General features: G+C 26.5%; 1 protein-coding gene across 1 annotated transcript in view; it reads right to left on the reverse strand.

The window, feature by feature from the left end:
- The window catches only part of LOC143204980 (uncharacterized), a 53801-nt gene extending 42137 nt beyond the window's left edge, over window positions 1-11664 (reverse strand). The window contains exon 1 of the mRNA XM_076417940.1: window positions 11533-11664. Within this exon, the coding sequence (XP_076274055.1) occupies window positions 11533-11535 (3 nt within the window). The 5' untranslated portion in view covers window positions 11536-11664. The remainder of the gene's footprint in view (window positions 1-11532) is intronic.
- Between the last annotated feature and the right edge of the window lie 497 nt (window positions 11665-12161).

Below are 12161 nucleotides of genomic sequence, written 5' to 3' on the forward strand. Positions count from 1 at the left end.
AATACATTCCTGACACAGTAATGGATTTATTGAGATTCATATATCTCAACACATATATAACAAATTATATTATAATATTAATTGTTTATAACAAAGAAATAAACAATTTACGAATATCACACCTCAAATGATCTTAAATGAACAAAAAGCACGTTAGACAAAAACAGAGCAGAGCAGACGCAAAATCAAAGAAGGGTACTGGTTAGACGGTTACTCCCAATTTGACATAAAATCTAAGATATTAGTTTATCGGTCTATCTTAAAGCCTATTTGGATTTATGGGGTTCAAATTTTGGGTTGAACTGAAACATTAATTCCACTACTAATACATTAGTACTATATCAGGCATAATAAATAGTAAATTAGTTGTGTTGGTAGTGTATTTAAAAAATTATTAAAAAAAAAGAAACGTCTTTTAGACACCATATAGATCTAATCTAATCTAACCTAAACTCTCTTATTTTCAATATCTTTTGTGAACGTTAAATTTTTTATTAATAGGTACAAACTATTTACTTTCTTTTATGTCTTTGGCAACATTTTTATATTGGAAATAAAATTAATATTTTGATCAAAAACTCTACTTTTTTCAGGTATTTCATAAATATAATGTTACTAAGCTGGAGTAAGGTACTAAGGTTTGGTTCGATTTAAATGTCTATAAGTTTTAAAAATTCGATCGACCTTTCCCGTGTTGTAAAATAAATAAATTAGGTTAAATTGGTTTAATTTTATAATAGCAAAAGCTGATAAAATTATTTAAATAGTCCAAAAAACAACAAGAATATCTCCAATATCCAAAATTGATATTGTAATTGAGCTAAACATTTATTACACGAGCACATTAAAAGAATCAGAATAAATAACAGGTCAATTGAAAAGTTCCCAGACTGAGACATAGATAGCGCTACTAGTTTCTTAGTTAGCCTTAATCCTCAAAAAAAGCGCGTATAAATTATAAAATAGCTGTCGGATCATTAGTTTATGAACTATAGCATTTTGAGTGAAGTAAATTTTTGTTATTGTGAAAAAATGGATAAAAAGGAATTTCTCGTGTTAATAAAATATTGCTTTTTGAAGAGAAAATAATACAGTTGAAGCAAAAACTTGGATCGATATCGAGTTTCCGGACACTGCCCCAGGAAAATCAACCATTAGGGATTGGTATGTTAAGTTTAGACGTGATGAAATGAGCACCGAAGACGGTGAACGCAATGGATGTCCAAAAGAGGTTGTTACCGACGAAAATATTTAAAAAATCCACAAAATGATTTTGATTGACCGTAAATTTAAATTGAATGAAATAGCAGACACTCTAAAAATATTAACTGAACCTTTACATCATATCATTTACAAATATTTGGGTATGAGGAAGCTCTGTGCAACGAGGGTGCTGCGCGAGCTCACTTTTGACCAAAACAACGAGTTGATGATTCGGAGCAGTGTTTGAAGATGATCTAGCGTAATAAACCCGAGTTTTTGCGTCGATATGTGACAATGGATGAAACATGGCTCCATCATTTTACTCTTAAGTCCAATTGACAGTTCCGACAGATTCGAGTGGACTGCACACGATGAACCCGCTCCAAAGCTTTGGAAAACGCAACAGTCGGCTGGCAAGTTTATGGCATCTGTATCCTGGGATGCGCATGGAATAATCTTCATTGACTACTTGAAAAAGGAAGCACCATCAACAGCGACTATTATACAGCGTTATCGGACCGTTTGAAAAAGGCAATCGTCGAAAAGCGGCCGCGTTTGGAGAAAAAGGAAGTGCTCCGTCAATAAGACAGTGAACTGTATTACAAGTCAAAGAATACGATAGCAAAAATCCATGAATTGCGTTTCGAATTGCTTTCTCATCCACCGAATTCTCCAGATCTGCCCTCCAGTGACTATTTCCTGTATTAAATAATTCAAATTTCATCGAATGAAGAGGTGATCTCCGAAAGTCAGGCCTATTTTGAAGCAACACTACAAAAATTATATCGAATAGTTGAAAGGTAGCTATAATCAGTGTATCACCATTAAAGGGAATTATGTTGAAAAAAAAACTAATTTTGCCAAAAAAATGTGTTTTACTGTGGTAGGCCGGAGACCTTTACTTTAGTAACTGAAATATAGGAAATACACTGGTTAATTAGAATAAAATGTTCATTATCCATACGTAAGAAGTCACTGTTGTATAAACAAATTTTAAAACCCATATGAACATATGGAATTCTGTTAAAATGTTCGATGAAAAGCAATGTAAATAAAACACAAATTTTTCAAAACAAATTCCATACTACAGGAATGATTACTTACACCGAGACCTTCAGATGGTGACTTTTACTCAGGGAGTCATGAGAAACACAAAGAAACATATGAAGAGACTCCACTTTCATGTTAATACCGAATATTAGTCAGCAATTACTAGTAACTAATAATAAAGGAGTATACTTGGTTTAAATAAATTATAGAGAATATATCTATCATAAAGAAAACAAGTCGAGATTTATGCAACAAAAATGTCACGAACTTTTCACAGACCTAATATTATTTATATAAAGCAAGACAATCATAGATAAAACCATGAAATCAAAACTGTCTATAAACATGATATGCAATTGCATCGGTATAGCCTTTCTTAAGAATATCTAGATTGCGTCGATAACACGGAAAAGTCCGCAATTTAGGTTGCGATTTAAGCAAGTTACATCTGATGCAAGATATAAAAACCTCCATTCCATTATACGTTGAAGAACGTTTCGCATCGAGAGCTGGTTATCCTCGATTGCAATCAATTCAAGTACAAAATTAATATTGTGAATAATGGACGGTCAATACTTATCTAAAGGTTAAAAGGTACTTTATAATTATTTCCTTGTTATAGTAATTAAATAATTTGTTTCCTATCGCATGTAAACATAATATTCAAACGTTAAGAAACGCTGAATAAATCCGTTGATATATTTTTTTATATTTGTAATATCTTAAACAGGTATTAAATTTGTATATAAGCAATAATAATAATAAATTGTATATATATATATATATATATATATAATAAATATATAAACAACAGGTCAATTTAAAAGTTCCCGGCTTACCATAGTAAAACACATTTTTTTGCCAAAATTAGTTTTTTTACTCAACATAACTCCCTTCAATGGTGATACACTAATAATAGCGACACTCCAACTTTTCGATGCCATTTTTGTAGTACGATTTGTTCTTTGCTTCAAAATAGGCCTCAGTTTCGTCAATCACCTCTTCTTTTGAGTTGGGCGTCAGGTCTGGAGAATACTGGTGGATTTTGCTATCGTTTTCACTGACTTGTGACACGGTGCATTGTCTTGATGAAGCAGCACATTCTTTTTCTTCAAATGCGGCCGTTTTTCGGCGATTTCGTCCTTAAAACGGTCCAATAACGCTATGTAATAGTTGCTGTTGATGGGCCTTCCTTTTTATAGGTAGTCAATCAAAATTATTCCATGTAGATCCCAAAATATAGACACCATAACCTTGCCAGCCAACTGTTGCGTATTCCCACGCTTAGGAGCGGGTTTATCGTGTGCAGTCCACTCGGATGACTGTCGATTGGACTTCGGAATGAAATGATGGAGCCATGTTTCATCCATTGTCACATATCGTTTATTACGCTTGATTATCTTCAAGCATTGCTCTGAATCATCAACTCATTGTTTTTGGTCAAGAGTGCACAGAGCTCTCTCATACCCAAATATTCGTGAATGATATGATGTACAGGTTGAGTTGATATCTTTAGAATGTCTGCTATTTCATTCAATTTCAATTTACGGTCACTCAAAATCATTTTGTGGATTTTTTAATGTTTCCGTCGGTAACAACCTCTTTTGGGCGTCCACTGCGTTCACCGTCTTCGGTGCTCATTTCACCACGTCTAAACTTAGCATACCAATCCTTGATGATTGTTTCAAAAAGCAATATTTTATCAATACGCGAAATTCCTTTTTATATACTTTTTTCAGAATAATAAAGGTTGCTTCACTCAAAATGCTGTAATTCACAAACTAATGATCTGACAACTGTCAAATTTTTACACCCATCTTTTGAGGATTAGGTCTAACTAAAAACATATGGATTTAATTTCAGTAGCACTATCTATGTGCCAGGACAAGGATTAATAATATTTCAGGCATTCTGCACTAAAGAGGAATACATTTTTATGTTTATTTTATAAAAAATAATCAAGAACAATTGAAGAACGATGAAGAGCCTTAATTATTAGTTAACAATTTGAGAAATTGGAATTCTGAACTTAGAAATTATATTTTTTAAAATAACATTGTTGACAAATAGCATCGAGCCTTTTACTAATAACCTATAAACAAAAAATTCTTCGTGGGGAATTGTGACGCTTGATGAGTCTATTTTTAGGACACCAAATACAACAGAATAAGCAAATAATTGTTGAAATTGCATTATTTAAAATTTTAACAAACTTAACAATTTTTTAAAGAGTAATTAAGTATCAATTTGATATAAAAAATGATAACTATAATAAAATTGACGTTAAGATGTTATATTAGAATGAAGTAAAAAAATGAAACGTTAATAACAAATTACATTTTTGTTAATTATTAAATATATTTCGATCAGCAATATTTATTCATAAAAATGTAAAATACCAATAATAAAAGTATCAAATATATAGAAGTATCAATGCAAAGAACTGTTAAACAACCTATCCTAACTGTTAGATTCGGCAATAATGATATTAACGTGCATAAAATAAAATGTTTCCATATAGTATAATTCCGTATTCATCGTGATCATAAAACATTCAAAATTTAATTTTCGACATTGCTTTTGCTGTTTGATTTGAATAAATCTACTACCGAAGCTCATCAAACATCTTTAGAATTTGCTTTAATTTATGAGGCTAATCTATGACGTACGATCTGTAGAACCGAAATAGTTCGAAAACTGGGAATTGAAAGTCTTATCGGAAAGTCGAAACACTCAAGAATCTTTGACAGTTGAAAAGAAGTGTGAAAAAACATAAAAAATGAGGGAAAGTTATAAAAATGATATAATGATGCATATATATTTTACCAATTTTTCTCAATAATTTTTTTATATCAAATTTTTTTCGGAATACATCTAAGTATCTAATATTGAGGAGTCACATTTGAGTACAGTTTTAAAAATGGCAGAACTCTTTAATAGGTGTGAAGTTTCATCTTCGAATTACATGTGGAAACTTATTCATACTTGAAATATATAAACTAACCAATAATATGATACCTGGCATGACAAATAAACTTTTAAATGCATTTAACGTACTGTGAAATCATGTAAATATTTTACAGTCTCCTTTTACCAACTATGGGTTTATCTGGACTGGACCTACTGTTTAACGTGGGCTTCAAACCACGGTCCTCGGCATTAAGCATACCGACTGGCGAGTGACCAACTTAGAAATCATTCTAGAATACATCCGGTCTTACCCAGCTTGATTATTGGCGTGACTAGGATCATTTTCCTTGTCGGATTTTGAACTCTTGACTAAGACAACCACAAATATTAAACTATCACAGACATAAATTTACGACTAGCCGGAGACCGTCCTGTCGCCTTTACCACTGCGCCAACCAAGCCGGTTAAAATCATTTTTATACAATAACATTAGGTCATACGTTCGTAAACTGGTTACAAATACTTTTTTACTTTCATAAGTTTTTCATTTCTAAGGAGAAATAAGAAATAAGAATTCTGTTGGCAGAAAGTCAAGTATGTTCAAGAAGTAGTATTCGATACTAAAATAGTTGATAAAAAAAATCAAATGAAATTGCATACCTAATTCTTAATTTTCCATACTATATGCAATATAGTAAAAAGTAAGACCTAACAATTTGTGTTGAAAACGTAATTATATCTTCAGGCTATTCATGAAATCAAATATTAGTCAACAGGGTAATCAAAGATGAGAAAAATTCGATTTGCAAAAAATGGGAAGCACAAAATAAATGAGCACCATGTTAGATATTAGAAAATAAATTGAATTGAAATAACTAAATTGATTACTGAATTAGATATAATTTGTTTAAAGCATTTAAATATACGCTAAAACGAATATTATATTTGTAACTCAATTATTCCTTTTACTAAATTTCGAAGTTGAAGAAGAAACAATATAGTTTCTTTATATCACTTCTTTAAATTGTTATTTATGTCTTTTTATATGATTTATTTAAGCAAATATAACTATATGTTACATAGAATATATTCAGATACACATAACAAATTGTTATTTTTCATTACATTATCAAGATTTTAAAGGAGAATAAATTAATATTAAATATAATTTAAATATTGAATTACAAAATGACACATCACAAACTTATAACATTAAACTAAATCTTTTTTTTTTATTAAAAATGGTAAAATTACTAAATATAATTCGTTATAGTTATTACTGCAATGAAATATTTTATAATTTCTTTTTTCATATTTTGTAGAACCTTTAATTGATTGCTAAATCGATTATACGTGCACCTATAAAATTTGTTATAAATATAAGTGAAAAACTTAAACATTTATTTAGATGCATGTAATCCTAACCATCTCTGTCGAAAACTTAATTACATCTTCAGGCTATTAAAAATTCAAATTCTAATTTAGGGAATAATCGGAGATGAAGCAAATTTAAATTACAAAAATTTGAACCGCAAAATTAATGCACACAGTATTAAATATTACATCAATGTTTCAATTGCTATAATAGTCATCAGATAATTTGATAATTTTAAATCAATTATAATTAGTTTAAAGCATTTAATTACACGCTACAAAAAGTGTTAAATTTTTAAGCTGAATTACTCCTATTCAAATTCATAATATTGCTTCTTAAATAAATTTTATATATGATTTATTTAAATAAAACGAACTACATATGACATGGAATATATTTAAATAGAAATAATGGCTTTATTAAAATGATAATTAATAATGGTAGAACAAATTAGTTAGTAAATTATTAGCTTATATAACAATTATAACTTGTTTAAAGCATTTAATTATATGCTAAAACAAATATTATATTTGTAACTCAATTATTCCTTTTACTAAACTTTCGAAGTGGAAGAAGAAACAATGTGGTTTCTTTATATCACTTCTTCAAATTGTTATTTATATCTTTTTATATGATATATTTAAGCAAATATAACTATATACTACATAGAATATATTCAAATACACATAACAAATTATTATTTTTTATTACATTATCAAGATTATAAGGGAGAACAAATTAATATTAAGTATAATTTAAATATTGAATTACAAAATGACGCATCACAAGCTTATAACATTACATTAAATCTTTTTTTTTATTAAAAGTTGTTAAATTTATATCTAATATTTTGTTTCAATGGTATAATTTCATTATAGTTATTACTGCAATTAATTTTTTTTTCATATTTTCTTAAAAAATTTAATTGGTTGCTAAATCGATTATACGTGCACCTATAAAATTTGTTATAAATATAAGTAAAAAACTTAAACATTTATTTAGTTTCATGTAATCGTAACCATCTCTGTCGAAAACTTAATTACATCTTTAGGCTATTAGAAATTCAAATTCTAATTTAGCGAATAATCAGGAATGAAGGAAATTTAAATTATTTAAAAATTTGAACCGCAAAATTAATGCACATCGTATTAAATATTACATCAACGTTTCAATTGCTACAATAATCATCAGATAAATTGATAATTTTAAATCAATTATAATTTGTTTAAAACAGTTAATTACACGCTACAAAAAGTGTTACATTTTTAAACTGAATTATTCCTTTTCAAATTCATAATATTGCTTTTTAAATAAATTTTATATATGATTATTAATAATGGTAGAACAAATTAGTAAGTAATTAGTAAAGGTAATTTAAAAATAAAATGACATTACGATCACTTAACTATAATATCGCATTAATTATTTTTTTAGTTAAAAATTCTAAAATTACTGAATTTAAATCCATAATACTTTATTTCAACCATGTAATTTCATTATGGTTATTAATAATTATTTTTTGTTAAATTTTACATTTCTCCATATACTCGAATTATAAAACGTTCCATTAATTGTTAAATTGAATATGCTTACATTACAACATTTTCCAGTAAATATAAATAAAATTAAATAAAATAAAACAGGTAGTTGCATGTAATCCTAACCATCTATGTCGAAAAGGTAATCATACCTATTAAATAATCAAATATTGGCCAAATAGTTAAAAATTATGGAAGTTATGATTTGTAAAAAAATTAACCAAAATATAAATGTACACCACGTTAAATATTAATAAAAATTCAATGAAAATTTATTAATCCAATTTTTTTTTAAATAGTTTTCTAATTTAATTTTTTTAAAATTATTTTTTATTTTTATTTGATTACCTTAAATACAAATAACAAATATTACATGTAAAATATTAAAACATAAATAATGGATTTTTTCACTCATTTTTAAGATATTTAAACAGAACAAATCACAAATCAGTGCATTAGTTAAAGATAATTTAAATTTAAAGCTACAAAAATATGCATTACAAATTTAAAATCATTGTTTTTTTTTAATTTAAAATTATAAAATTGCTAATTTTAAATACATAGTATTACTGTTATTCCATTATTTGTTAAAATATTTTTGAAAAATATTTAATTGTTTTTAACCTCAATTATTTATTTAATTAAATATTCAAGTGGTAGAAGAAACAAATAATCTTTTTATTATAATATTTATATATAAAATAATATTATTTGGTATGCTTAAATAATCATTTTTATGTAAAGCATATAATTACACAATACAAAAAAAATTAAGTTTACAATTATTAACACAATTATTATTTTTACTAAATATTGGATGTGAAAGGACAATAGTTTTTTAATTTCAACATATTAAAATTATTTTTTATTTTTATTTGGTTACCTTAAATAAAAATAATTGCATTAACAATAATGGATTTTTTTAATTACATTATCAATATATTTTTAAAAAATCAGAAATTAATATATTATTTAAAGATAATTTAGATTTAGAGTTACAAAATGATACATTTCATTAAATCATTGCGTTTTAATTAAATAATGTAAAATTGCCAAATTAAATCTATAATTTTATTTAATCCATATAATTTCATTAAATACTGTTATTTTATTTTCGTAAAATATTTTTTGTTCAATATTTTATAAAAATATTTCATTGATTGCTAAATGCCTTATAATTGCGTCAATTAAATTTCCTATAAATATAAACAAAACAAAGTATTTGCGTGTAATCTTAATCATCTATGTCGAAAAGTTAATTATATTTTGAGACTATTAAATAATCAAGTATTTGTCAAACAAACAATTAATCAAAGATGAAATAAATCTCGATTTAAAAGAAATGTGAAGCACAAAATGTATATCTTATTAAATATATAATAAGATATAAATTTTATAATAATGATAAGATTAATCGATAAGTCCAAATTAATTATAATTTGTGCAAAGCCTTTTATTACACAGTAGAAAAAAAAACCTCAAAGGTCACCCAAAAACATTCAGAATGAAAATTTGGTGGATCACAAATATAAAATATTGCATCAAATCATTATTTCTAATAAAAAATTAGAAAATCGATACATTTTTATACAAAATATTTTATTTAAACCATATAATTTTATTCTAGTCATTAATGTCATTTAATTTTTTGCTAAAATGTTTTATAATGCTTCGTAAAACGCTCAATTAATTTCTAAATCGATTATACTTGCATAAATAAATTTTCGTATAGACATAAATAAAACAAAATAAAATAAATATATAGTTGCGTGTAATACAAATCGAGAGAGTTATTAATTAAATACGTTAAACTAATTAGAAACAAGAAGTAAACAGTGCAACAAAAAATAAAACTATTATTAGGAAATTATAAACGTATACTGATTGATATTGAATATTGAATTTAGGTTTTAATCGCTTTCTCAATAAAGTTATCTAAAAGAAATAACATGCAAAATATAAAAATGGTCTACATAAAAAAATAAGTTACTGGGATATTGTATTGAAAAAAGAATATCTTGCAACATTAATTTTAGAATGCTGTAAAGGCTGTATACTTGTTTTATGTATACAGTATAATTAGAAATACAAAACTATTACAAAAAATATAGATCGAAATGGTGCTTTTACTTGGAACAATTTTACTAATAAATAACTAAAAAGAGCAAATATAACACTTTTGTTGGATATTTTACTGTAATAGGTTTTTCAGCACATGTGGATCAGTATGTTAAGAATAGTTGCTTGTTTGTTGTTTTTTTCGTTGTCTGTTTAACGTGTATTTTTTCTAATATTTAATCACTGACACTATGTCGCCATGGCAATGGAATGGAATTTTTGGATGAACTTTTCTTCTGGTTTTTCTGGAGATCATAACCTCTATTTCATTCTAGGTCTATCTGGTATACATAAGTTTTTCAAAATAAATGTTTGTTTAATGATTTTTGACCAAGATCGTCACAGCTTGTTTCAAGATCGACACGATTGCAAAACCTTAAGTTGTTATTACTAGTAACATACATTTTAGAAAATTATTCATATATTTTCTATAATTTATCAATAATTTAATTATATTTTGTACTGTATTATTAACATTATACAAGGTGGAGATATTTCAACCAAACAATCTATTTCCAATAATATTGAGGACTCAATCTTTAACAGCTCTTTATGTAATTTTTGCTCAAAAATTATATTAAATGGTTATTCTGTAGCCCGGATTTATTACCAGTGGAGTATATTTTATGGATGGGTCCTTGAAGTAAATATTCCCCCAGAAAATATTTATAAAGCAATCGGAATTTATTGAAGAAGAATTAGAAGAAAATGTATGCATTCCAATGCAAAACACTGCATTAATCTGTTTAACTAAAATTAAAATAATACACAATACACCACCGAAGTTAAATTATTATATAGATATGTTTTCATTAACCCTTCGACAAATTTAAATAGAAAATAGAAGTTCTAAGGCATAGAACAATATACTAACGATATATTTAGCAGCACATTTTCTAGTTTTTAACACACAAATCACAAAAAACGTCTAAAAACAATTAGTACTAAATAATATCTGTAATCATCAAAAATTGTAATATACATTGTCACATTAAATGAAAAACTTGACCATAAGTTAATAATAATTAATAAAGCATAAACTTGATTTATTACGAAAATAACAGATGATATTAATAAACCGATTAAAAATTATTACAAACTATTTAACATGTTTTTTATGTATTTTTTAATGTATTGAATAAATAAAATAAATATAAATGATAATATATTGACGTATATTTTTCCTTTTATATATTATTCCACGAAATACATTCCATGAAACTGATTTAATTTTAAAAAATATGATTTACAACAAATAATATAAAAAGTTTTAAATTAAAAATTATTTTTAATAAACTAAAAACCTAATGGTGTTTTCTTCTTTCATTAATTACTCACCATTTTTTAGTGGTATATCCAATCAATAAACAGCACCAATATCGACAGAAGTAAAGCAGTTACTATAACTAAACAATCTGAATAATCAAAACGGTAACGCACACGAAAAGATTATAGCGCGCACAGTGCCAGTGAAGAATGAAACCGAGTTTGAAGATCTCCAATATCCCTCCTATGAACCGCGATCTTGCATAAATTCGGAACCGCCGTGCAATCCGTAACAAATGTACCAACAACACCCTTTCACATCATTTAATTTTGTTGTTGGCGTAGTAAGGAACGATGATTTTTTTATTATTCGATGAGATATTATGCAATTGAAAAGGAATAGAGGCGTCATTGCACAAGGACTAGCACACATATATTTTTTCTCATCATTTTCTTAGAATTATATACTGGGTTCAATTAAAAACTGTATTAATTAGTATTAACGTTGTATAGAAAATTGCACATCATCTCTACAGATGTCTTGATTATAATTAAATCTGTTTCCTATAAATATTAACGTGAAAATGTTTATAATAAGCAACAATATACAAAACTTGTTTAATTTATTTTATAAACGCAATGAATCTGGGGCAATGAATATCTGAGCAGCAGACAATTTGGTTTATGTGCAAGAGTTTTAT

The sequence above is a fragment of the Rhynchophorus ferrugineus genome, unplaced genomic scaffold (assembly GCF_030347505.1).
Source record: "Rhynchophorus ferrugineus isolate W39M unplaced genomic scaffold, kcgeb_rfMv2 rfM11, whole genome shotgun sequence".
Lineage (NCBI taxonomy): Eukaryota > Metazoa > Arthropoda > Insecta > Coleoptera > Curculionidae > Rhynchophorus > Rhynchophorus ferrugineus.